General features: G+C 40.9%; 2 protein-coding genes across 7 annotated transcripts in view; both read right to left on the bottom strand.

The window, feature by feature from the left end:
- Positions 1 to 166: 166 nt before the first annotated feature.
- vmp1 (vacuole membrane protein 1) lies at positions 167 to 20403 on the bottom strand. Of its 4 annotated transcripts, XM_005920097.3 has the most exons (13): positions 20312 to 20331; positions 20197 to 20230; positions 19653 to 19760; positions 19268 to 19400; positions 18964 to 19054; positions 17578 to 17688; positions 10090 to 10257; positions 9777 to 9908; positions 6173 to 6253; positions 5922 to 6038; positions 4517 to 4578; positions 1681 to 1780; positions 167 to 1225 (listed from the first exon to the last, which is right to left on the bottom strand). In XM_005920097.3, exons 3-13 carry the CDS (start codon positions 19729 to 19731, stop codon positions 1082 to 1084), a joined length of 1218 nt encoding a protein of 405 aa, XP_005920159.1. In that variant the 5' UTR covers positions 19732 to 19760; positions 20197 to 20230; positions 20312 to 20331; the 3' UTR covers positions 167 to 1081. The 4 variants fall into 4 exon arrangements, with proteins under 4 accessions (XP_005920159.1, XP_005920158.1, XP_042075718.1 ...); XM_005920096.3 differs by lacking the exon at positions 20197 to 20230 and having other exon boundaries at positions 20312 to 20403; XM_042219784.1 differs by lacking the exon at positions 20312 to 20331 and having other exon boundaries at positions 19653 to 19875; positions 20197 to 20305.
- An 893-nt stretch (positions 20404 to 21296) lies between these two features.
- The window catches only part of npat (nuclear protein, ataxia-telangiectasia locus), a 22534-nt gene continuing 16052 nt past the window's right edge, over positions 21297 to 27778 (bottom strand). The window contains exons 9-17 of one of the 3 annotated variants that reach the window (XM_005920092.3): positions 27363 to 27454; positions 27174 to 27255; positions 26997 to 27093; positions 26764 to 26880; positions 24862 to 26277; positions 24442 to 24542; positions 23873 to 23966; positions 22411 to 23741; positions 21297 to 21811 (exon numbers count right to left, since the gene is read on the bottom strand). In XM_005920092.3, the coding sequence (XP_005920154.1) occupies positions 21731 to 21811; positions 22411 to 23741; positions 23873 to 23966; positions 24442 to 24542; positions 24862 to 26277; positions 26764 to 26880; positions 26997 to 27093; positions 27174 to 27255; positions 27363 to 27454 (3411 nt within the window). In that variant the 3' untranslated portion in view covers positions 21297 to 21730. The remainder of the gene's footprint in view (positions 21812 to 22410; positions 23742 to 23872; positions 23967 to 24441; positions 24543 to 24861; positions 26278 to 26763; positions 26881 to 26996; positions 27094 to 27173; positions 27256 to 27362; positions 27455 to 27778) is intronic. The other 2 variants (XM_005920094.3, XM_005920093.3) reach the window with 2 other exon arrangements.

Raw genomic sequence — 27778 nt, 5'->3', positions numbered from 1 at the left:
GGCTGACATGACACTTACCTTAAAGATGATCGTTTCAAAGAGACAATTACGAATCAAATCTTTTGTGTTGGGTCTTAAACCTAACGGTATTACACGGAGGGGGAAAAAAAGCCTCCATGGATGAACATTTCAGGAGAATCCAAACAAATGAGAGACTCAGTCTGGAGAAGAAGTGCCACGATTTCCATGTTTTATGTATGATCTGATCCCAGGTTCAAGTCAAATGTACAGAATAGAAATTGTACTAGTTAGCTGAGGGTACATCGTTACTTTACAAATGATATCGCCTTTTCTTGTGGGTTTTGGTTCAAATTGACTCATGTTCACACAGACCATAGAATAGAAATACATCTGAACATACCGTCAAAAAGATAGTAAGATATTTACACAATGTGCAAAACATCAATACCACATCATCTGAAGTTGATATTGCTTTTTTTCTCCCTCCTCCTACCATTTTTAAATGGACAATTCCAGAAACAAAAGACAAAATTGGTCTTACAGGACAAAAACCATGAGGTCAATGAAACCCTGAAAAGAAACACCATCCACAGCAGTTATCTTGGCAGCACACTGTACAGACAAATCTAGATCCATCCATACACAAAGGTTACAAAATTAAATAAAAATCAAGTCTATAAGTCAAGAGCTATATTCAAGGGAGGTCACGCCTTCCCGTCTTGCATAAGGCATAGCATCTGATGGGCACTGCCCTTACACAGCAGCAACCACCAAACCGCTGCTTTACTTCTGAGGTCAATGAATGGGTTAATTTAAAGTAACTTGTTAAGATCAGCAGTAGAACCAATCGCGCTAGACACACCTAAAGAGTGAGATGAAGAAGAACTACAAAAACCTGAACGAGGAGACAGTAAACGGCACATACATCCTCAAAAAAAAAAAAATAAAAAAATCACGCGTACGCACACACTGACAAATTATGCCTGGTTTCTTGATCGTTCAGCCTCTTTGAGAATGGATGAGGGTGAGGTTAAGTTGTGAGTGGCTGTGGCCGAAAGTGGAGCTCTCAGCGGCAGCACAAACACAGTCGCTTGGATGTTTGTACCGCTTTATTTCGCCATCACTTGGTTTTCTCCTCCGAGTGCCTCAGCTGCTGCAGCCTCTTGGCGTAGCTCTGAGCCATGGAGTTCACGATGGAAATGACAAAGTAGCAGACCATGACCAGCACCACCTTCTCAAACACCCACGACAGCCAGTTCTCATCCTGAAAAACCCCAAATTAGGGTGGATATGCTTTATTTTTTTTTACCCTCGTACAAGCAAACAGTGAATATCAGCTAGACTGATAAAACCAGCCATTTACAACTGAAGGATATGCTAATAATTAAGAGACTGCTATGCACAGTTTGTCCACCAGAGGGCACTGACACATTTTATACAGTTATTAATTAATTACACTTATTGAGATATAGATATATATAGATATATATATATCTGAATTTGCATCAACACTTTTGCTATGCTTCCGAGTCTCTAGTGCATGGATTTAAAGGTAGTTAGGTAGATACTACAGCTTTTAATTTTACAGATTATATTAAACCTTGCCAAAAAAAAAAAAAAAAAAAAAAATCTCATTCACTTAGTGGCTGCCCTTTAATAAATATACATATAAAGCTAATAGACCAAAAATAATGCATGGTAAAGTCTAAATCTTCTTACCGCTGGTGCACTTCCTCCAGCATGGTGCAGCTTGTTCCTTTGTGCTTCCAGGTACTGCCTGAAGGGCTTCTGGAGAGATGGCCCTAGTTTGGGCACCGACCTGACATGGCATACCCACAAAGCAGCAACAGATAAAAAGAACAAAGAAGAGAGAGAGAGAGAGAGAGAGAGAAGGAGGTGAAACATTTAGTTACTTACCCTTTAAGCAGCCTTCTTAGACATGGAAACCAAAACTTCAGATCCTGCACACTAAGCTATTCAAGTCTTCCCTTTCCCTGAACAATACTTTAGAGAAAAAAGAAAGAAGAAGGTCCTCGCTGATCCAGTCAAACAGCATTCAGGCCAGGCAACAACTGCTGAAGGCCCCATCCTACATGTGGGCCCTATCTTGGAGCTGCCACCTCCTCTAATTGTTACTGTGAGCAGGAGCAGGCAGCAGAGAGGAATGAAGCAGAAACTCCTCAACCCTCCTTTTATACCCTTTAGCTCTCTATAGGAGTCTGTGTCAGCCCCTTCACTGAGGAAGTGAGTCGACATGATGTCATCACCTTTACCAACATTGCTGCCTTCTGGATGGAAAGACATCTAATGAGGGCGTGCTAATGCCCTTATTAGGTAGTGAATTAGCTCACTTGGGGGGGTGGTGGTAGTCATTATTAATACAATTTTAACAATTCATGTCATAGACAGGTACTGGTACTGTAGTTTTACCACTGGGTCAGCAGCAGTACAGTTTGAAGAAGAATCGCTACATGACCTCAAACTTATCATTACCATGAAAAGAAAAATATACTGCAGGCTGTACTCACAGCCTTCCCACCGCATGAATTCAATTCTGGCCCTGGACAGGACATAAACATGTTGTCTAGACCTGACTAGACTAAGCAAAAACATGAGCGATAACACACACACACACACACACACACACACACACACACACACACACACACACACACACACGGGGACTGGGTAATTGCTGATGTCACTTAAACCTAACTAGTTTTGTGTGATTCATTCTTGTTATCGCTTTGACTTTACATGTAAGCACACATGAATTCACACAAACTGGAAAAGAAACATCCTGTATCAGCAAGGAAAAACTATCTGCACACATCATAGCGAGTCACCGAGAGTCATCTGTACAGCAGCAGCAACGTGGGAAAGAACCTTGAATTTCATTTTAAATCAGATAGTGTTTTTGGTGAAGTCAAAAAGAAGTTCCTATGAAGGAGGATACCGATTTTAAAACTAGCTAAAGGTGTGGGCTGCCTGCAGCCAACTTTGACCTTAGGTGGGCTGGAGCAGCGGGAAATCTTCTCTGTCAGTGTGAAAAAGTTAAATCACACATTTAATCGCTGAGATATCGTAATATAAGAAAAGTATGTCTCAGTTTTTGTCTTTTTTTAAAAAATTGAATGGGTCTGGCCACGAAGCATACACCCGACCCATCTTTCAAATCTGGGGAAAAGGAGGACGCATTTGTTGGCTGCATTTGTCGGAGTCTTGTAATTTGGACAGCCTTCATCGCATCGCTGTGACATAATCGACCTACAAATGCGGCCTCCGAAGGATGCGGCCCCTGAATCTGGACACAGCTACGATACCGGAGACTGCTTCTTCTTCTTCTTCTTCTTCGGCGTTTAACGGCAGCTGGCATCCTTGTAGATGCATTGCTACCATCTTCCATTTCAGTCCATTATTACATTCTTAAATCCTACAACTTATTCCTGCATCTTTCAGGATCTTACAAAGCTTCAAACAAAAATTGTTAATTAGTTGTCGATGATTTTGATAGTCGACATAATCGTGACTAGTTGACTAATCATAGCAGCCCTATAATACATATGTACACACACGTATATAAATGTACTTCAATAGAACAAGCATTGGGGGCTTTCATAGGTACTTTCAGCAGCTCCCCTATTTCCCTAGGGGATCGACACAGTGAATAGATCCACATGTTGATTTAGTGCAGGTTTTATGCTTGATGCCGTTTCCTGACTGAGCTCTCCTCATTTTTAGGGACCAGCACTTTGAATGTGACCCATGAGACTGAATTCCTGTTTCCTCCTTATCTCAAACAGGATGCATTTTATTTGCAAGTGTTAACCACTACACCACAGACAGACTATTAGGGGGATTTTTTTTCTTTATTTCTTTGAATTTGCTTAAGATTTGAGACGTTTACAAGGACTGTGAATAAATTGCCTTAAAAAAAAAAGTGCTGAGTTTGTCTCTTCTGACATCCCGTGCCTGACAAATTCCCTCCACATTATTAAAAAACAAAACGAAATTAAATTTAAAACTCAGCATCTTCAAAGAAAACTGAAACAGATGAATCCAGAGCCATGACCTACCTACATACATACATACATTTATTAAAGCCTTATTACTTTCAAAAAAGCTTCTTCTACAACCTCTAACCGCCTCTTCTCTCAGTCACAGCTCAACTCAGTGAGTCAGATGAGCATGTTTGGATGGGACCTCACACGCCTGACCACCAATGCTCTAGCAGAGATGGATTGCACGTGGGGGGTGGGGGTGGGGGTGGGGGAGAGAAATACCTTGGTGTGTGTGTGTGTGTGGTGGGGGTGAATCAAAAAGAAAAGAAGGAAAATGCGTGCACATACGATACGCCCCCGCAGCGAGAGCATTTATTCATACAGGATCCCCAATCAGTGTTCATAACGCATCTGAAAAAGTTTACAAATGTGCTGCCAACCACAAAACCAACGAAAGACAATGACTCCATCAAGTTTCTAATTAAAGCAGGCTTTCTCACACACACACACGCACATCAGTACAGGACATAATAAAACAATTGAAAAAAACTTACCCGATGAGTGACACCATTTGCTCCACTATGTGCTTGCTAAAGGTGATGATAACGAAAAGTTTCTGAGGAACAAAAAACAGAAATAAAAACATTGATGACTTTGCTTTGAAATTCAGGACAGCTGATAAAACAGAATTTTTTTTTAAATTCTCAACTTTATTCATAAAGTCTCCTAAAATGTGTAGCATTTTCAAAAAACATTTGTTCCTTAACAAAAAAAAAAAAAACTCTTGGCAGAAAGATGCGTTTAGATTCTTAATTTTAATGACACAACTCTGAGAAATTGAGGCCACATCTGACATTGTTCACAGACACCCTAATTATGAAACTCAAACCTGGCGGTAACCTAAATTTTGGTCTGTGTGAGGGGTTTTGTGTGGTTTTCAAAGCACCCAAGTGGAGGGGTGGGGGTTCTAAAAAAAACAACAAAAAACTCACTTTTTTTCCCTTCTCCCCCTGGTCCTGAAACTGATCAGCTCTAAAACGGCATGACACATGGCCCCCTGGACAAAATCAGACAGGATATGGCATCCAACGTCCATGAGGTTCAAGGTACAGAATTGGGGGGAGGAAAAAAAAAAAAAAGACAAAAGACTCTTCCCCCTGTAGCCTCTTACAGTCTGCTCAATTTCCTTCTCTTCCCTCACATCCACTCTACATCCTTCATTACCCCCACTGCCTCAAGTCCTCTTTGTCTGAAAGGTCTCATAGTGAGATCATTGGCTGGTAGCACCAAGAGATTGATAGGCTTTAGTTTGTTGAAACACTCAACAGTGTGCCTCAGACGCAGACAGCCCCTTGCAGTCTGAGCTTACATTAGTCACTAGTATGGTAGACTCAACAATACCCTCCGTAATTAAGTTGTGTTTTTTGTTTTTTTGGATCTAGTGCATTTTTAAAAATCCAAACTCTTGTTAAATGCTTCTTAAAAGCTTCCCTCCTTTCATCTGGAGTAAGTTTATGTGGCGTGGCATGCATCTGAAAGCTCAAACCAGAATAAGGAATCCCCGAAGGAAAAAAAAAAAAAGAGCGCCATCAGAAACAGTTAACCAGAAGTGTCCAATTAGGACTTTCTCATAGTCGCCACCTCATGATTTAAACACTGAGGCTTGATCTTTCCCACACGTTTTAGGCTTGTGGGGATTGTTCAAAGGGTATCACTCAGCAGTGGATAACCGTTTTTTTTCCTATGAGAGGATTTCTGAGATGCATTATTACACTGCGGACAGAGAAGCGCGACGACATGAAACAAAAGATGAATCATATTTGAAGGCAAGATGCTGCAAGTACGTGGGCCTGTGGGGCTTATGTTAAAAAAAGGAAAAAACATGCTGTTGTTTGAGGTAAACCGTCTCTCTGCAAGGTTTAAACCACCTCTGATCAATGCTTCCACTGTGCTGCTGACCTGTATGTGCATCTTGATGATGGCTTTCCCAATCAGAGTTGCTCCAAAGAAGGTCCAGAAAGGAACCAGGAAATGGCCGCAGGTTATTCCAGCCAGGTCGAAGAGAGGATTAGGAATCTGAAAATGGGCACATTAGATCGTAGTGATTCGTCGTCTGGGCACGAACATTAATTTGTTCGTAACAAACTCAGTTTAAAAGTTAAAAAAGATAATAAAATAATTTAAAAAAGGCCTGAAAACGTCCTACTCACTGAGGCACAAGCCAAGATGCCAAAGAATCCAACTTTCTGCACCATGTGCTGCACTCCCAGTTTTGCTCTTGTAACAAAATCCTGCAAAACAACAACAACAACAAGTGAATAAAGTGATTGTAAGTGCATCAATGGCTGCCAGGCAGGGATTGTTATTTTAAGCTGCCGGGTTTTTAATTCTTGTTACACTTCCCTGCATCAAAGATTTCACATGTACACATACACATCTCTGAACACACAACCACTCTTGTTTTCTTAAAATAACCACTCTGTACTTTTTGCAAATGTGTGTACTTTTTTTTTTTTAAACCAAACCAAATGTTTTAACAGTGCCGCCGTCTCCAGTGTTATTACAAGGAGCAATAGAGTACTGATACCTGCTATTTTAGAGCAATTTAAGACTTTCTCTGAGGTTTGGTGAATTTGGTACAAAAGTGCAGAGGACCTTTTGGTTTTTTTCTGAGAGGCTGAAACATCTGTGGCTATATTGTGAAGATCTGAGATAGAGGAAAAACATCAAAGGCACAGGAAGCCAGTGTAAAAAAAAAACAAAAAAAAAAAAAACTGGCACCATGTGTGTTTATTTTCAACAAAAAGTCAAATTTAAGTTTAGTTTTTAATCTTCTATAACTAAGAAAGCACCAAAGTACCGAGGTTGATAAAAACTAAGTCCTTTTTTCATGTTCGTTTCAGTGCAACCGTTCATAAAAACTGAGTCTTCAATGCTGTTACCCTTTATAAGGCTTATAATGCACCCACCGAAACAATTACCGTATTTTTCACACTTAAACTCGTAAATTTTCTGAAAAAAAAAAATCAACAGTGCATGCATTATGTATGAATTCTGGTTGTGCTTACTGGCCTCAAACCGGTTTTACTTGGTACACGGCGCTCAAAAATCTGTCATAAAATGTTTTAGTATGATTTTGGTAAGCTATGAAGCCGCACTGCTTGATGGATTGTTGGAGCATTAGGGCTACCGTAGTCAGGAGCCTCACGGAGTAATCTGGGTCCAAAACTCCATCCGCTTCAGGTCCCAAAGTCACTACGACATCACTGAGAGTTAAAAACTGTCTAAATTCGTTCATCTTTAATAAAATGATCAGTGTTGCTGCTTTACCAGGTGTAACAGTTAAGTTTAACATCCAGGCATCCATGAAAACAGAATTTATTACATTTAATTGAGTTAGAAGTTAGCAGGAAGTTAGCTCGCTAGTTTCCACCTAAATATGATATAGCATGTTCTGACTGAGAGACTTATGAAACAAATTAAAACGTACAGCTCTGCTATCACTTCCAACATAAATGAAGACAGAAACCTAACAGCAGTGACTTTTGTAGGGTTACTGAAATTGGACTAGCTGGTATATAATGATGTGCTACGTGATTGCTAGCGACACAGCTATGTTAGCATAATATAAACACAGTAAAGCTGGAGGATGAACGCCAACTTTTTCCCACTTGATAAAAGTTAATGTGAAGGTTCCTCATGGTTAGAGACAAATGCAATCGCATGGCAGGATGCTGTAAACGGACCAAACTTCAGTCAGGAGAACAACTGAGATAATCCATCCACAATACGAGGTTAGTCATTAATATACTGCAACAACATGGGAATAGAGCAGCTGCGTGAGAATTCAACATTAATGAATTAATGGTACGGAAGTGGAGGAAGCAAGAAGAATGAGTTGAGTAAAGTTTAATGCGCCTTATAATCCGGTGCACCTTATGGTCAAAAATACGGTACTGGTGATATAATAAGACTTTTGGTAAAAACTTTTGTGTTCAGAACATCAGAAAAAAGGAAGCACCATGTTTCTCTAAAGGCTTAAACAGGTGCTCATCAGTAGGGTGAACACAAGCCTTATATAAATAAATAACGATGTAGATTTCCTGCTAATTCAGGCATAACGTGTATTGACTCCAAGTCTTCCTCAGTCTTTTGGTCATTTTTATGTAAATCAATTCATCATATATGGTTCTTCTCCTGATATTGGATGAGCAACTCTAAAGCACTGCCTCCTGCGGTATGCACCGATCTGTAAACAAGCAAATTCTTCTCATCTTCAACCAACCTTTCACCACTTGCCTGGTTGCAGCTCGAACATGTCTGCTCAGATTCAATTTGCTCACTGCAATACTACAACACTGCACACAAAGGCAGGTTTTACCACATTTAGGGACATGCGTTTCCATTTTTGTCACACTCAGTCTTTTTTTCTTCTTCTTTGGTATCCATTCCAATTACTGTTTTATGTTAATGGGTCTTTGCAGTGCTTCTCAGAATGCCCCTGACACACACCTAAGTGTATATGTCCTGAACAAAACAACACCCTGTGAAGATGACCTTGTCAGCTGAGAGCCACTGAAGTGGGACTAGGTGATGGAGACAATGGACACCATTTCTCTAATTTCTGTTCTGCTTACTCAGCCTCTGATCTCAGCAGTCTCCAGTCATGTGAACTCAGTTCCTGACAGCGCTGCCTGTCATTCAAATTAGAGGCCGGTGAAAAGAGAGACGGAGGGAGGCAGCGAGAGAGCAAAGCCCGAGGGATGATTAAAGAGGGAGCTGTGCTCAGGGTGACTCACCCACGAACACACAGATTTACTGGAAGTGCAAGAAGGGCGGGGCTTCACTGAAGTCACGTGCCACTTTGAGACCAATCACTGGACAGTGGCTTTGTGGTCAGTTGCACATTATGAAATTAAGCCATATTAAATAAGATCATATCGTATTGAGTCTGTGGGCACCGTGTAAGCAGCTACATTAAAATAAATCCGAACAGATGTATAGATAGATAGTCCAATATTGAGTGTAACTGCTTTGCTCTTGCAGTACAAGGCAGGCTGGATGACTTTGGGCCCCTGTTCAAACCAAATATAACTTATTTGGAAAGAATTATAACTTTATTTGTACAGTGCTTTTTAAAACACACTGTTACAAAGTGCTTCACAGTTTGAATAAAACCGCACATTAAAAATAAGAATACATGTTCCAGCACGCAGACCTTCATGTCAACATGCACACTTCCATAAACACATTAGAAGTGAACAAAAGCCAAAAATAATGGGAGAAAGATTAAGAAAAAGCTAACCTACAAAACGGCAGTCATTTAAAACAAACCGCGGATTTAGCCGGCCTTAAGAGCTGCAACCTTAAAAGCGTGATCGCCTCTGGTTTTAAAAAAAGGAACATGGAACAGCTAAGCGAGCCCGATCAGATGATCTGAGAGGCCAGCTGCTGTTGTAAGGTCTCAGATGCCAGAGCCCGGCCATGTAGGGCTTGACCTGTCAATTTTTAAATGGATTCTGAATTTTACTGGAAGCCCGTGAAATGAAGCAAGAATAGGGATGATAAGGGAGCGCTGGCTAATTTTTGTGAGCGGGAAAGAAGCATTAAAAAACAAAAAAAACAAAAATGGAAGCCATACTCAATTAAATAATAAGTGATATAACTTAAATGTCGCCTTTTTAGGCTTCTCGAAATCACATTTATCGAAATGCATATCTGAGCATAATCCTTCTTTAATCTTTAAATATTCTTGATGTTCACACTAGTGCACATCCTAGGACCTAACACTTTACGAAAACAAGTGCTTCTGACCTGAGCACCCTCGGCCTGCTCCAACATCTCCTCAAATTCCTCGTAGTCCTCATCGTCTGGATCAGCTCCCGACTGACGAGCCGCTCTGGCCATGAAATAAGGAGGCAGCTCTCCGATGGCGGTGCCGGCACCCTAAACATAAACAGAACATTTTATGTTTGCGATAACTCAGTTATGCATCAAACTACTTGGTGAAAGATTAGATATACTTTGGATTTATGTACAAACGAGACCAACACAGCCCTGAAAAAGCATTCTTGGTGTGCGTCAGGGTGGATAACTCTAGTGTATCTTTATTCAAGCTAACACTCACCCACATACAGGCCTCCAGTCGGACCTTTGACATGATTGAGAAGAGGGAGATTGTGTCCTCCACTCCTCCATCTTCGGGACAAACAATCTGGTCTGGGTAGGGAGGCTCTGGGAAGTCTGTGGACCCACACTCGTATGCTGCCAGGGTTACTGAAGCTATATGAGGGCCCTGAGAGCGAGACAGATGGAAAATAAGCCAAGTTACATCAACCCTTTACCCCTTTGATAGCCCACTAAGAGAAACCCTTGAAGCTCCTTTCTGAACTGAGTGGTTTCTGTCATATTGCAGCCATGCTTACAGAACAAAATGACTGAGTGTGTATCAGACGTTAGTGAGGGTGGTCTCTGTCCATGTGGCAACCCTTGAAAAAATCCATGATAGAGATCTTCACTACTCATAACTCATTAAAAAGGACAGGGGAGGTCATCAAATGTCTTTATGATGAAAAATGCTCAAAAGAACATGAACGTAAGGTCATAGTGTGAGCAAAAGGCTACTCAAAAGACTTTCGAACAGCAAAGTTAAGGGCTAAAGATTGATTTTCTTTATATTTTAATTATTAGTCTGTGTCAACTTCAGCCTTTCAAACAGGAGCAGATATTTCATATTGCAGTTGTGCAATATATCTCTCTTCAACTAAAGTTGTCGTTGTTGTTCAAAGTCCTTCCAAAAGGTGTTAATTGTGATCTTTTTGTGGCCTGCAGTTTGCAGTAATGTTTGCAGTAATTTAAGCTGCTGTTGTATTGTTAAACACAGCTTGCGAGTGCTACACTGTAAGCAACAAACACAAAGCACCAGCAGCTGAGTCATGCCGCCACTCTGGCAGGTAGCTATGTCATCACTTATCACTGTTGAGGCGGTTAGGTTGAGCCACCTGGCCTCAGTAACAGTTGGGCAACCTGCAACCACAACATAGCTACTTCATTATGCTTCTTTGAGGTGAAACAGGCAACAGTGACAGTAGATGGACAGCGCACAATTAGTCTGTGCTGACTGCAAATGCTTCATCATGGTAACTCTCCACCCACTCAGAGTATGAGCACACAGGAGGCTTCTTTAGTTTACACAAGACACTCCCTTTTCATCCAAGCAGGACTTCATTTAACATTAGCCCTTTGTGAGACAACAAGACACTGTTACCAAGGAGGAAAACACACCTAAGCTCTTAACATTCAGACACGCTCGTTTGATAGGAGCTGTAGCAGCACCGGCACTGCTCTCTTTGTTCATTCACATCAACAGAAGTCATTCAGGATCTATCAAACAGTTCTTTGCTTCATCACTGGTCTGCAGTGATGAAGGTCTCTGTTCCATGCACAGAGACCCTCTGTGCATGGAACAAACATACATGACATTATTTTCTGTTTAAACCACTAGTGGGATTCAGTGTGTAAAAGGTGGTTAGGAATATGATGCAGCAGGAAGGGCCATAGGTTACTTTTAACTCTGGCCTAGTAAACGAGTTCAACAAATTTCATTAAAAAGCAAAAAGTCCTACAGTGAAATGTTGACCTGATGGTAGCGGGTGTGGTCATGTTTAATCCTGAGGGATGATGAGCAACCACAATAACTTAAGGGGAAAGCCAAACATTCAAATATCCCTGTGTTTGGGTTCAATTATGTGAGATTCTGGTTGAAAGTGGAATGAATTCACCCAAAAATTGGGAAACAATCTCAGTTAATCATGAAAAATTCCTGAGAAGATTGCCAAAGGGGTGAACTGACAAAGCAGTGCATCGACATAAATAAAAACCTTTTTCATTTAAATTATTGGTCTCCTAAAATTTAAATTCTCAATTCAGACATGTATAAGTACAGGCATCATGAGGATGAGTCGTTTAAGCACAACATAAAGACTAGAACCCAGTGTTTGCTTGGCAACACATCCAAAAACATCATGATGAAGAGTAAGCTCATACTGGTGAGTTACTCCCCTCACCCGGTGGATCACAGTGACCTCATGCTCTCTATGTGGCCATGTGTTAATGCTTCAGGCTTGAAGTAAATTCTGTGTAATTCTTCTGGTGGGAAATGTGGTTTTTCTTCAAAAACAATATTACACATTTTCCGTCTATGGTTGGTATTAACGTTGAACAGAGACGTGTGACAGAAGTTACTGCAATGTGAATGACTGAAATTAGTCAGACCTATCAACACGGCACACTCCGTTTCCATCTCGGGTCTAACATCGCAGCTACTTAAACCTATTTTTGTGGTGCAGGGGTATTCCCTCGATCACCCACACTTCTTAAGAGCTTTACAACTGTGTCAGTCCCACACTCGGTGCTTGCTGACTGGCTAATTTTAAGTCTACTGCAGCGCTCACTGGAGTGAAACGGTTTCATGCCATGATGCCAGACAAATCAATCAACTGAACAGAGTGGACAGATTCAAAAGGTACAAGCACTCAGAGCATGAGCTAAACTTTAGCAAACTAAGAGACAGGAAATAATCTCCATATGAGCAGTGGGCTCACGTCAAGTGACAACAATGTAAAGAATTCTTCACCATTTCTGTGAAAAATTACAAAATATCAGAGGAATTTGGAGAATTAGGCACTCTCAATGAAGCCAATCAGGACAAACAATGAAAGCAACAAGGGGAGCGCGACAGTCAACAATAATTCCATGTGTCAATGGACAAGAATCCTTTCCAACCAAACAACCTGAACAAACAGACTTGATATAAGATATTACAAAGATGGCAAAGGACGAAAGCTCCAATAAGAGAGAATGATTCAATATATGAAGTGAAATAAGCTAAATAGATGCCTGGGCTGGAACGTGAGACACTGCTGACAGATTGCAGGAGATTCATACCAGCGTTTGATGGGTTACTCATTAGGATTGCTCCACAGCTATGGGGCAATTCTGTTGCAATTAACTTTATCTTGCATATTTGTATCATGCTTTCACAATACACTGTGTCATGCTCTGCAGAACAGAGTACTAGAACAGAGTTCATAAACAATCCATATGCAGCAGTTTCATACCTATGCAGAGAAAAAGACCAATACCCAGTCTGATGATGTGTTTAGTATATTATGAACAGGTACAGAAATAAAAATTACACGTGTAACCCAATAAAGGGATCTGGTACGCAGCAAATTTCATTAATCACCAGTGTGCTCTGGTGGTGATAGAGAATTCACAGAATCTTAGATTCCCAGCTCTTGTTTTGCTTCCATTATTCCTGACCGCAAGAGATGGTATTCGATTACTTATCAACTTCATTGGTATAACTTCAATAAAACAAGGTCATGATGAATTTGCATTCACCACAGTGCAGTTGCGGAGTGAAGGACCAGAAGAAACTGTTGTACCCACAATGTGAATGGCAACATTAACTTTACAGAAGTGGGCGAAGGTACAACAGGAAGTCCAAGCAGCTGTGGTACAGATGTCAGTCAGTGGAACACCTTTCAAGGTAATGTAAAATGTCATGGGTAGAAGAGACATTTTACATTATGCCCCATTATGCTTGCCGCTTTAGTCTTATCAGAGATAAAACAGGGAAGTCCCCATTTATGCTAGTGCTGATGGCATCAGTGCAGTATTCTCCTAAACAACAGGCGTCACCATTCAGGTAAAACCTCCACAGCAGCAATGGTAAATGTGTTGAATCAGTCAAAACCGGGAGCAAAGAAACGGCAGAGGTTTTGGCAAAGTTGTCTCCAAAAGTCTCATCTTTTCAAGAAAAACTCACGAGGTGAGGCTCATATCAGGAGCCCTTGAGCTTCCATGCAGGACAGGCTGGATCTGGTGCTTAGATAGTTGATACAATACATGGTCAACGTGTTATTGGACTGAGCACGGAAATGCCTGAGGGCCAAGTATACAACCCATAGCTCCAGCACACTGATGCGAAGCAGCATCTGCTCCTACACACTGTCCTGTGCTTCCATACTGCCTTTGCTAACTAAGAGGAAGGCATCTGTAAACATCACCTCTTGGCCTGGAGGGAAGGTGATCCCAAAAGAATACTACAACAGTGGAAAGCCCAGACTGCCACTGACCTGCTTTGGTACCTCTTCGGAATCGAAGTCCAAGGAGTTGATGAAATGAGGTGTAGTGGGATGACTGCAGCTGCCGCTGTAAGTTTCCCCAGCAACCAAAGGAAAACACTGAATTTGAGCCTTGAACTTCTTTGAAAACAAGAAAAAGGCTGAGAATGTAATCCACCCTCTGGAGGAAACAAAATGAGGGCATTTGCCTCAGTACAAATGTGGGCAATTCCTTGAAAACAATCCGACACCGATGACAATCTGCTGACATGGTATCAAATAACACAAAGTTTACTGTGAGCCCTAACTGGGACATATGGACGAGAGAAGAGTTCTGTCGGAGACAGTGTTCATTTTGTTTACTGATATTTTTCTTTAACTGTTTTTTCCTGATAAAAACAAGACAATACTACATAAAAACAAATGCATGAGGACAAAAAACTGTGATGAAATATACCGACACTGTCATCGACAAATAAAAACCAGATGAAAATGTTTTGGAGAAAAGAGATGCAATCAAAATTGATTAATTTGTTTAGCGAGGCAGGTCGAGTTTGGAGGTTATCCAATCAAAAGAAATCTCCTTGTGCAGCAAGGTTAGCGGGCACAATTTGATCTACCACCGAATAACAGGATGTGGTGGGGCCCTCCCATGCCCTCCGTTTCACATGAAAACGCGGTAAACATTAAACGTCAACGGAAGAGAAAAGAAGATATCTGGACATATTTCACATTTGATATCAAAGAAAAGAAGATGCTTTGTTAACAAACTTCTCACACCCTACAAATTAGTAAACCAAATCAACTTCAGATTTGGTCTATGAAAATCTTATGATATTTAGTTGCCTAAAACTTCAAAAAATAAAGAATTTAGATGCCTAAATTATAACTAAAACTAAATTTTATTTTTGTCAAAATAAAAAAAACTATGACTAAGACCACCTGCTCCCAAGTTAAGGTGCATATATCAACCCACTATCCACAGATGGAAAAAATGCACGTGGCTTTGGCCTGCAGAGGGAAAGTGCACCTGGTTGTAAAGACACTGCATCTTTGTCATGTCGGCTTGCAAAAGAAGGCAAATCAGACAAGTGACTTCTCTCATCAGCTGTTTGGAGTCGTGGTTCTGAAGAAGTGGTGACAACAGCAGCAGAGAGTCTGCTGGACAGCAAGTTAAGGAGAAAAAGCCCTTAATCTAATAACCTATGGCAAACTATAAGGCCAGTGTTATAGAAGAGCTTAACTGCAAACAGTTCCCAAACATAAAGGGATAAGGCCCCCTAATGAGTGAGTATGGATTGATGAGGAGTTCATGCTTCTCCCATTTCTAGTTAACGCCGCTGTCAATCATACTCGACTAATGTAAAGCATCATCCACGTTGAGCAACACACAGTTGGGATTTTGGAGGTTGAATTGGATGAAAGCCCCTCTCTGTAGGTTCTCTGTAGGCAAATACCTCCACAAATAGACACAATCATAAACTATAAAATAAGCAGGAGAGCCTACAGAACCTCTTCGACTGAAGGATCAGCAAACTTCTTGGTAGAGATAGGCTGTAGGTATGAAACCTCTGGAGGATGGAGAGTAGCTCCAAATGAGAGGATGGAAAGCTACCAGCAAAGACCGTAAACAACCTATGCTACACTTAAAGACAAGAAAATTAAATTGCTGGGTGCCAGACCCTAATATCAGTTTGCTTGGATCACTGTGGGTCACACAGGTGACACATGTGACTACATACGTAATCAACAGATATCCAGGTATTACATAGCATCTCTGGCGACCAGGAAGAAGGAAATAAAACCTGAAGTATGCCTTCTTTATAAAAGTGTCCTATATATACAAGCAGACATGAGGTCCTGTGCTGCTGCCAGTGCCATGCAGGTAAATAATTTAGTGCCCAACAGTTTATGAAAATGAATGCAAGATGTTGAAGGAAATAAGAGTGAACAATTATCCAAACAAAACAAATCCCTACTGTAATGTGATTAAAGAAAAAAAGAAGTCAATCTCTTGAGGAACAAGTCAAACTCCTCTGCGGTGGAGTAATCTGAATTCCTTTTTTTGGTCTAGACACAATGTTTCATGACTTGACTTTTGGTACATAAGGACAAGTTATTATGAAAACCAGAGCTGTTTAATATTCTCACTGCAAAAGAAAAGCACAATACACAACCCCACACAGAGTATATGGCACGAGCCACTGCTGCTATGTCATTATTGTTGCACACAGTATGTAAAGAAGTAGAGCACTAGACAGCTGTAAAGAATTAATGGAGGGAGTGTACACCATTTCTTTAAAAAAAAAAAGAAGAAGAAGAAAAAGGGGAAGGTCACAGTTACATCTTTTCCCATTATTTCATTATAATGGAAATGGCTGACTCAGCTGAACCACATCAGCACATGTTCTGCAGCACAGAAGCCACATCATCAGCCTGAAGCGGACTTTGGTGGAGAATTTCTTCCTCTCTTTCATTTTGTTAAATTCTCCTTTTAGCCACAACCAAAGACCAATGACGCATGTTCATGGTGACTCAGTGTGACAGTCACTCTGTGACTGCCTGTCAGGGGAAAATTACACTTCACTCACACAAAGCCTTCGACAGACGTGTGACAAACGTGTGACGTTAGAAGAAACACAGGGCTCATGGCTCGGTGTGGACTATGACGCCATCCTCTGGTGAGTACAGGAACAAACGGACAGTGATTTTGCAGAATTCTGCAAATGTAGCATTTTTGTAAGAAAATCGCTAACTGTTAAGGTAAATTATATTCTGACCCATGCTGAGCATAACCAACCAGATAATGTCGGTAATCATTTTCTCTTTACATTTTGTAGCCTTTAGTCAGGCCAGTATTCAGTAAAACTCAGCTAACTCAATCTAGACCAGAAATGATTAACACAAGTGGAATTAAATTACATTTCGTCAAGTTTGGAATATGGTTACATCTTTTCCCACAGTGTAGTGGTTTACACATTCACTTAGGTCACTGGTTCAATTCCAGCATGAAGAAGGGCATCTGGTGTAAAACTCAAATCAAACACGTAGCGCTACCTGCCATAGTGTGACAAAGGAGAAGCAGCTTTATTCTGAACTGTAAAATAACGACAGGGAGTAGGATCTGTACAGACAGGTAAAGCTGAATGACTCTCGCTTACAGGTATTCCCTGCTCCTTTTGCAAATGTTAAATTTATATTTTTCAATATATGTTTTTAAGCTTTTGCCAGTTTGCAAGTTACTCACAACTATCCCTGCTCTCAAAATTCCTACTATGACTACACTTTGTTCTTAATGGTGCGTAGCCACGCTTTGTTTCATATCAGTGAGTACTGTTTCACGCCTAAAACGGTCTGTTGTCTATGCATATAAAACCTGTTCAGTCTAAATATAAACCATGTCATTGTTATTGCCTCTGTTATCTACCTTTACTTCAGTAAAGGTATTTTGCATCTGCATTTCCATACGGCTGATGCTATCTTACCAGGTAGAGAAGGAAGGTGTGCAGACCAGTTCCAAGGCCCACTGAAGACAGGATCCCAAGGCCTACCCAGTAGGCACACCATAGGAACTTCTTTTCCAGATACTGAACATACTGCAAAGGAAAAAAAAGTGAAGAAAATTAACTATATACATAAATCAGACAAGGGGAAGGGCAGGGTAGTCACCAGCGTCTAAAAGATCAGATGATGATCTTTCAAGGTAAAATCTAAAAAGTTGAGTGAAAATCTTCCCTTCAGGATTAGCTGAATATCTGTTATCACATAAGGTCTGCATGTGTTGTCTGGACACACAGGAAGTCACTGTTACTTAAGTGTAAAAGGCCTGAATCACAACTTCCTGTTTTCGCTTCCATTGAATTCTGAAAATTTGGCCCATAACTGATGATTTATACGTCAGCTTTAAAAATAATCGAGTGAAGTTTATAAAGAGTGAAAACAAAAGTCAGTCACCATCAGTCATATCGCCGCTTTTCCTGATGCTGATGTGGAATGACTGATGGACAGAGTGGGTGGCTACTGTCTAAGGCCTGATTTTCAGAGTAGTTGCAGAGTGGTTTGAGGTTACATTGTGCGTATGCCATAAATGTCCGACCGATGCATAAACTCCCAGTAAGATGGTAAGGTTTACTTAAATGTGCCAAAGAGAAAGGCTCCACAATCATAAATGAGGCAAACATAAGAAAGAGAATCTTCATTTGGCTCTTGCAAAACATATACCTTGTATTTTGTATGAAGTGCCCAAATCAGATTGTCCACAATTAAAAAGTGTCACATTGCTCACCTCTACAATAAATGATACAAAAAGTTAATCTTTTTTAGGCGTTTCTACATTGGTTTATTTATTTAAAAAAAGCATTAGACCAATATTCATTACACTCTGTTTACAGGGAAATTCTGTCTTAACAGTTATTACTGCACAGTTACAATGAAAACAATATGTTTTTCGATCCCATTACCTTATTTTACATTAATATTTGTGATTTTGACATATTTAAATTTTCTTTATTCTTGGGTTATTTTTCCCCCCTGCTCATTTCCTATGTTTGACCTGCTGTTCTAGGTAAATGATTACGCCATTCTCAGTTGGTTCTAGGAAGCCCTGAAGGACTGTAGTGTTTTAACTGAACCGTGACAGACCGTTGCACAGATGAATTTGTAAACAGAACATTCAGACAGATGACTACATGATCAAGGGTTACCTGACAACAGTGCACACTGCATTATCTCACAATGCAATGTTTATTCTTGGAAAAGTCTTGAGCAGGATAAAAAGTGACTCATTGTTAACCTTTAAACTTGCCGATGACAAAGTAACTGATTAGCTGATTCTTAACGTCTCTAAGAAAGCAAAACAAGTCGAGGCTTACTTGCTGGTGTTCTCCCTCAGTTGAGTATGCGATGGAAAAGAGAGAGCATAACACCAAACACAGGAAAACGATGCCTCTCCGCTGCCAAAGCCTGAATCGGGAAGCAAGAAAACACAATCATATCCCCTTCCATTCTTTCCCCCCTTAAATTTAAGTGTCTCTGGTCTCAATAAAATGCACAAATCCACCTTCTGGGGCATAAGTACTTTTTTTTTGATACAGCAGCTTAAATCACAGGGTATGTCCAACCAGGAGACAGCTTCATTTTAAGAAAAGAATCCAGGAAAAACCTTTAATGTCTTACTTAAACGTCCACTCCTTTAGCTTAAGGAGCGTCTCCAGGAGAAAGTAATGCAAAGTGGTAACAGGTCTCCTCCATAGCACCAGAGACAGGCGCTCTTCCTTATCCTTCTGTCTCCTCTCTCTTAACGACAAGTCTGGAGAATAAAACGAAACAAAATCACTTTGACACTCTGTAATACTTACAGACACAACACTTATTGCCACTTCTTGAATTGGTAATGCTAAATGCATAATACATGTACTCTGTAATGTACTTGTTTGCACCTATGGAAAGTGAAAATAACCCAGAGTGAATCAGTGTGAGTGTTTATAAAGCGTGAATGCCATAAGGTGATAGGTGCAGTTCTGTGTCAAAGGTTACACAACAGATACAACTGAGAGTTTACCTGCGGATTTCCCATTCAGTTTGTCTTTAGCTCCTGCGCGTTTCTGAGGCTGCTCACAGCTTGCTCCATTAGCTGCCATGTCAATCACCGTCTGGCAGGTCAGGCAGTCTAGGACGAGAGAGGAGCACGACAAGTAGGAGTTGGAGTTTCCTGTGTCCCCGTTTCTGAACAGCTAAGAGATTACAGCAGCGATTGTGTAGAAACTGGAACTCCTTATCAGCAGCTGTCAACCAATAAACTATCAGTTAGTGCGAACCTTTCGTTCACACGCCGGTTAGCTGACATTCAAATTCAAAGACAGAGATATAGCACAGAAAGCAACTAGGCGACTGTGAAACTATTACAGACTGCTTTACGAGAGCGAAGGCTACAGCTGACGTGAGCTGTCGTCTTTCCGTAGGTCAGTCTGTAAGTAGATATCGTGCTAAATACGTGCATAACCCTCCACATGCTAACCGGCTAGCCAAAATACTAACGACCGAGCTAGTGACGTCTGTACCTCAAAATCAGGCGTTTAAACTCAATAACGAGTTCCCTTACTCACCGAGAAACGTCTAAAACAACTTGTTGCCGCTATACTGTTGTAGTAATGAGAAAAGACACACGTTACACAGGAGAGAAACAGGGGAATGTTTGTTAAAATTACATGACATCTGTACCTTGTTCCTGTCCTCTTTACCCGGAAACAAACGCAGGCACTGTCAAAGTAAAACCAGCACTACTGTGCACCACTGGGGGGGAAAAGGCTGTAGAAAAAGTTTTTGTTTACATTATGTTGTAATTAATTAACTGAGTAAATGTGGGAGCGATTCATGGTGTAATGACAGTATTATAATAACTTACGATGAAATCACATGCTTCACTTCATAAGCGAATACTTTTATTGTGAAATAGATGTAAAGGTCCATTTCCGTTCCTTGTGAGGAGCAGTCCAATGGGAGGTTGCCAGATTTGCCGAAACAGGGGTTGGAGGTGGTAACTGTTATACTATCACTATAAACTTGCAGGTCTATATTAATGTTATCGCATATATGTGACACTTCTATGGTCTTGGAAAGTTTTAAGCACTGACAAAGCCTGAAAGGTCAATAGGTTAGCATGTACCTTGAGTCACGCGGTACACCTAAACGTCACTGGCACCAGTAGATTCTACAAATCAGTCTGGCTGCCTGAGGTTATGAAAATCATAGATCAAATGTGACACAAGCATCCTTGAAGGATTTCCTCAACATTTTCAGTCATCAAAGGACAACACTGACAAACCTTATACTTTCTAGAGCTCCAGATTTCCTTATCATCCTGTGGTGTTGTCCCAGCCTTCACACAACATTCACACTGAACAAAAAAAAACGCGTGTTCTTTTAGTCTTTATAGGGACTTAGTAAGCATGGCTTTAAATGTAGACAAAAGAACAAACATGATTTTCTTTGTTTTATTAAAATGAAGCCAAGTATACAAATCTGAACAGCTTCAACAAAGCATCTGATTCTGAAAAAAAGTAATATACATGTTCGTGATACTAAAACTTACATTTACACTAGTTTTTTATTTTTCAAACAAAATGTTTCTCAACTCAAAAACAGGAGCTATACTTCAGTGTTTTTAAAAATGTCTGCTAGAAACATATTCCAAAGTGTAATTTTAGATACCGACCTGTCAGGTGTCAAATAGGTCAGTATTTATCAAAGGAGTCAAATATTGACCAAGGCAATTCTTTGAGTCGACCATTAACAACACACACCCACTCTGCCAAAGTGCCCAAAATCAAAACTGTTCCACAACATAAGTCAGAGTGTAAATCAATGTCCTCATGTTCATTACTGAGTAAAAAGTGTACAAAATCGAAAGTGCAATGGTTGCTTTGCTACTGTTGCAACATGATCATAAGATATGTCACCTTCACTGGAGGGAAGGGGGTTTGCCAAAATTCCCACACTTTTTGAAAAATCCATTTCAACTTTAATGTCTCAGGCAAAGTTATTAACAGGAACCAGATGTACTGTGTTATCAGAGGGCTTGTTCTATTTCTGGATTGTAACACAAGTTACGACAGTCCTTTCCTGCTGGCGTGTCCGGTTTCATTCATCATAGTGAAGTGAAGACAGGAACTTATCCACATCCAAGTCTTCAGGGAAATAATCTATAATTTTCTTTCTTTCCTGCAAATAAAATGAAAGCAATAAATAAGAGTTTTATGACAGAACTAGGTATCAAACATCTGCCTTCGTGTGTATGTTTGTCTTTACTTGCTTTGCTTTTCTTAACAACTCAACATCTACTTTACACTTGGCAAGTTTAAGGCTGGATGATCCAAAGATGTGCAGTGTCAAGATTCTTTGAGTGGTCCTCATATTTGGCAAGAAACTTGTCACGCTTTCAAAACAGTCACATAGCTTACCAACAAGCAAGACCGGCAATCGCACAGGATGCCAGGGTGTTAGGACCCAGTTAACTGGCTGTGTATTTGCCCAAGCACCTCATTCCACCTTCATCATACTGCAAGTGTATATTGTACCAAATATGCATATTTTGAAGAGACTATGAAGTACTTGGGCATAATAACAAAGTGTACTTTATTTAGTAAATTAGATTAGGTTCCATAAATAAATAATAAACACGTAAAAAGGACTGATACGCAATGGAAGTTCATCTGGTGTCCACACACCTTTGATAATCACTACACAACAAAACACAAAAGAGTTGAATACAAAATAAAGAGGAAAAAAAGACTGGACAAAAACCATGCTGCTGTACTTACTCGGTCTTTCTTTTTGGTGGGAGATCGTTTTGATTCTTTCTTTGGAGGGGGGCTTGATGCTGAAATAGGTTGCTTGCGTTTCTTTGAGTTCTTCGAGCTAGTAGGCGAGTTTTCTCCTATCCCCTCCTGACGCAAACTGTCCTTCAGTGGACTGCCTGTCCTGGCGATGGCAGCACGTGAAAGAATCATAAGTGTGTGAGCAGCCATGTTTATGCTGCTTTCACTGCCGGCTTCACTGGCAGGGCTGCAGCCAGGTACATCGGGGGTGTTGGGAGGCATTAGATGCTTTGGAGTACCCTCTCCGTCTTTAACCTTTCCCTTCTGTCGAGGAGTCCTGGGACAATCAGCAGGTGCTTCCTGCTTACTGCCACTTCCAGGAAGGTCTGAACTGCTTGCACCAAGCCCTTTGACTGGATTCGCAGGAGATTTGAGCCCTTGAATGTCCTGAAGCATCTCAGCTGCCTGTTTAGCCAGAGAACTGGTTTTAGACGGTGTTTTTGTAACTTTGGACTGACTCTGAGATGCCGGCTGAGTGACAGCTGGAGGGCTCAAGTCTCTTGATGCTGAGGATGAAGGTTGTTGGTCTTGCATGCTACCCTTCATTTCATTCTCTTTGTTAGCTGTGACATTTGGCATTTCCTGAGAGGAAGTCTTCTTTTCTGTACGTCCCTCACGTGGTTTCAAAGTCACCTTCTCTGCAGATTCTTTCCTGCTGCTTTCCTCTTTGTCCTTCCTACTTCCTGATTTTAGTGCAGAATCAGACTCTGACCTATACGAATCCTTAGGTTTTGAGTTATCTTTATGTGCATCCTGACTGCATTTCCTCTCAACAGATTTTGATCTTTTTTCTGATTCTGACTTTTTTCCAGCCTCAACCTTTGAAGCATCAGCACTGCTGGTACTGGCACTTTGAGACTCCTGCTTGTGGGTGTTATGATCCTGCTTGCGAGAGCTCTTTTTAGCAGAATCTTTCTGGTACTGTTGTAAAGAAAAGGGCTCCTTCACTAAGCTTACTCCAGCCTGCGGACTTGCTAAACATCTGACAGTTTCTACCCTCCTCTTGGGTTTGTTGCCACCCAGGATAGTAGGTCTTATTCGAACAACTGACTCTGTATTAGTTTTCTCAGTCTGCTGGATAGATGGTGATGGGGATGTAGTTGCTGTCATGTCTGTGCTGGTTGTAGTCGTTTTAGCAGTTTGTGGTTGAATGTCTGCAGAAGAGTCAAAACATAAAATTCTCCTGTGACTGGCACCTTTTTCTGCATCCTGCTGGTCTGTGTTTCCAGCTGATACAGGTTGAACCTCTTTACTGCCCAGATTTTTCTCAGTGCCTGGAATTTAGAAATGAGGCCGTGAAATTAAAACATTATGCTGAGCAAAGATGCATTCAAAAAAGGATACCATATAATTTTTAGCCAGTATACATCTTCACCATGGAGAAGCAGGTTAACTTTTAACTTACCAGCAGCTACAGGTTGTTTGCTTGGGACAGTGGGAGTTTTGGACGGGACAGTTTCTGTCTGCTCTACTGATACAGGATTCTGTATGGCAACAAGCTGTAAATGTAACAATGAATGGATTAATGTGGTTTACATGTGAAGTCAACTGGGACTACTTGTAGAAGCAGAATGTCTTACAGAAAGTCTTGGATAAACAATAATCAAACAGATCTTCAATTCAAAATTGAACAGAAACTTGACTGGGTCAAAACTGACCCAAGCCACACTAGCATAGAATATGAACAGTATGTAAAGGTTAAAGAGTATGTTTATCCTTTGAAATACAATGTATAATACATTTTATTTACCAGTTTGCATTGCACACAAGATAAAGTTAACACATTGACCTGAGAGTGGCAAAGTTTGGACAGTTGGACAGTTTTGTTTACTTAGCAGCCAATTTGGTCTGAAAGTGTCTCATTTAATAAAGAAATAAAGCTTTTCTCACTCCATCATTCTGGTTAAAATGGTAAGAAAGGAAATGCTTTTAACCACAAACCACATGCTCCGACTAACAATAAAATGATCTTACTTGATTGGACACCATCTGCACTTTCCCCACAGGATTCGGTCCTACAACAGAAACAGGAAGCATCATGGGCTTCACGGGTGATGGCAGGACGAGTGCTGACCCTTCAAACAGGAGCACAGATGTCATAGTTTGATAATTATGATACTGAGAAAGTTATTGAAAGTGAAGGAAAAAGATTAAACATGGGGACATGCCTTGTTGCCATTGATAACTCAAAAATAAATAAATAAATTGCTTAACGACAGTGTCCCTACAATCTTTTGCCAAAAGAACTTTACTTTCAATATTTTGGACTGTAATCAGTGCAATAATGTGGAAAAGTATGTTGTTATACACACTGCACATTGCTTACTACCTTACATTCACTTATAGATGTAATGTTTGTGGGATGACTCAGTTTTGCAGCCTTCTGTCTCTTACCAGTGGAGTAACTTGTAGAGCGAGTTGGTGTTGTCACCGCATATTGATTTGTGGGTAAAGACTGTCCGTTTGAGACACCAGCAGGCAGCACCACCTGTCTGCCTTCAGCTTCGTTAGATGGGGGCTCTGTTACAAGGAAATAGCTGGCTCCTTGGAGGGCAGGGTTAGTTGCATCCAGGGGTAGTTGAATTATATAGCTCTGCTGGGCCTGTGACGTTCCAGTTAGTGGAGATGCAGTTATTGCTCCAGCCTTGCTGCTCAGAGGACTAGCAAATGCCTCAGAACTTTGTAATCCACTAACTGCCTGCGCCACCTCATCCATGTTGGCCTTTGGAGTTTCAGGGCATCCCACCGGCTTAGCTGGGGAGGAAACGTAAATGGTGGGAATCTTGTCTCCAGAAATGCTGGAAATTGCCTGGTTTAAGGCTGTGTCGCTGGAAGAACCTTCATCCTGGTTATCACTTATGATTATTTTCAAAGACATGACATTACTGGAGTCTGTTGCAGCCGTGTTTGGGATGCTTGTGGTTAACAGATCAGCTGTTGTTGCAACTGAAGCTGCAGGAGGAGGGGCAACGGGGGCACAGGAGGAGGACGAGGATGCGGGTGAGGCAGCTGTGAATGAGGCATGTGCAGCTCTTGGACTTGCAGAGGTAGAAGCAGACGTTGGTGCAGCAGGTGTTGCCGTAGATGGGGCAGCAATAAAAGCAGATGAGGGTGAGGCTGCTGAAGCTGTAGTATCTGTAGAAGAGGATGTTTTTAAGACAGATTTTGATATTACTGAGAAAGTAGACACTGGTAGAGTATCTCCTCCACTGTTTGAGAGTAATATTTGAGGTAGGTCAGCGGCGGGCGCTGGAGTGATGTTCAGCTGAGCTTGTTTGGGAGGCAAAGATGATGCTCCGAGTGCACCAGGTTGATCTTTAAACTCTTGTGATTGTTTAGGTTCTTTTTGGTTGTTCATATTTGAGGCCGATGTTTCCTCTGGCTCAGGAAAAGCACAAGAGTCCACTGGCGAGGGATCTGTGGAAGATTCACCAAAGACAGGCGCAATAGAAGTGCTGTCCTTTGCGGGAGGCTCCTGAGTGGCCAAACTGTCCAAAGGAGGAGGGGGAGGTGTATTCAGTGGTTCATCAATATCCATTGGTGTTTCATTGACAGTGTTAGTGAAAAGTGCATCTTTTTCTTTTCTGTTTGAGTTTGTTGGAGCACTTGAGACACCTCGGGGATCCCCTTGACTCACTATCAGTCTGGCTGAACTGTTTTCAATCCTGGATGATCTGCCACTGGGACCAAGAACTGTTTTCTTTAACAGTGTTGGAGGAGCGGACTTTCTTGTCTTTCGCTCTTGCCCAGGTTTCGTCTTCACCGTCATTGGTGTTGTATCTGAAGCAGCTGAATCACTGTGTGTGGCACCTGAAAATAGAACAGAGTTCAATTATTCATTTGTCTCTATTGTTAGCAAAAATGATAACCTGCTTGACCTCTCATAGAAAGTTATTTAAACTTGGAAAAATGTTTGGATTTTTATTATAATTTCATAACTGATGCTTCCAGGTTTTATGAAGTCCAAGTGGCAGGGATGTTCCTGTAACCAGCTGTCAACCACTCTCTTTTTCCCCACAGTTCTCAACACTACTGTGAACAACACCATGAATGTCTTGCAGGAGAGACTGTCTGAAAGTGCACTCCACCTCTTCGTCATGGCTAGTATTTTCCTGCAGTTCATTTCAGTTCTTAAATTAGGAATAATTATAGGTACTTTTCAATTTTTGACTTTGTTTACAAAGTTTACCAACTGTTAGAAGCTCAAGAAGCTACAGCCTTACACCTCTAAGCCCCTTCCAGACTTTCTGTAGACATTTATGCTGCCTTTTCGACGTTTAGATTATGACAGACTACCTGTATCAATATTTTGAAGGAGTCTGATTGCAGATGTAGTTCCAGCAGTGTCGGTCTCTTCTGGACTACTGCTCGTATCGCCATCTCCTGCTTCTCCATCTGCAAATTTAGTTTTATCTGCAAACATCAATTTATAAAAAGTCTTACAAAAAGTTCTTTAGTTAAACTGTTACAGACATTTGCGAACCATTATTTAAAGGAAAACACATTAAAGTAAATGAGGTCATAGTTACTGCAGTCAAAGAGGTCAAAGAGAGCCTGAAAAGCTGGGTCGGACTCAGTTTGCTCCAAAATGTCATGGATGGCGTCGTCACTCATATGAATTTCCCCCTGTATACGTGAGTAAATAATAATAAATTACACAGAAAAAGTGAAAACATTACAAGCAAAATGTTAAGAAAAAAAATCACCTGTAATCCTAGTATTTCATCTATAGACTGGTCTGTTTCCACTGTACTTGAAGAACCCTTTGATGTTTGGGGCATTGGCTCACTGATAGTAGTGATGAAACAGAGTAGGAAACAGCACAATCATTATCAAAAACTATGCACAATACATCCAAGTGCAAACAAAATGAAGAGTCCTATCGTGTTACTTACTTTGCAAGGATTTTGTTGATGTTTTCAGCAAGTTTCTCTTGTAAGGACCTGTCACCCAGTATCTTGTCACGTGCGTTTTGTATCACAAGCTGCTGTAAAGAGTGAGATGAAACAGAGAGTGTGTCATTTCTGATGCAATAAAGTAATTTTTCTTTGTATCTAGAGACACAGACTGATATATGACCATTCAGCAGATCAACAAGGTTTTAAACAACAATGTCAGTGGATTTGTTAATATGTGATTGAAGTGTAGTCTTTAACTTTTCTCTGCGATTAGGAAACCTAGCATTACTGACATACTGGTGGTGGTCAGAGGGCCCTGTGGCGCCAGTGTCCGGCAGCCTCGCCTCTGTCAGTGCGCCCCAGGGCAGCTGTGGCTACAACGTAGCTTGCCATTGCCAGTGTGTGAATGTGTG

Source organism: Haplochromis burtoni, unplaced genomic scaffold (assembly GCF_018398535.1).
Source record: "Haplochromis burtoni strain Fernald_Lab_line unplaced genomic scaffold, NCSU_Asbu1 Contig_38, whole genome shotgun sequence".
NCBI lineage: Eukaryota > Metazoa > Chordata > Actinopteri > Cichliformes > Cichlidae > Haplochromis > Haplochromis burtoni.
The sequence above is the reverse complement of the archived record's forward strand: the minus strand, read 5'-3'. Positions and strand labels throughout refer to the sequence as shown.

Coding starts and splice junctions, on each gene's coding strand:
- vmp1 (XM_005920096.3), bottom strand. CDS start 19,731: ATGGCAGCTAATGGAGCAAGCTGTGAGCAGCCTCAGAAACGCGCAGGA. Junction 9,909..10,089: donor GACTGGAGGCCTGTATGTGG/GTGAGTGTTAGC, acceptor GTTTATGTTTAG/GGTGCCGGCACCGCCATCGG. Junction 1,226..1,680: donor CTGGAGGAAGTGCACCAGCG/GTAAGAAGATTT, acceptor GGGGTTTTTCAG/GATGAGAACTGGCTGTCGTG.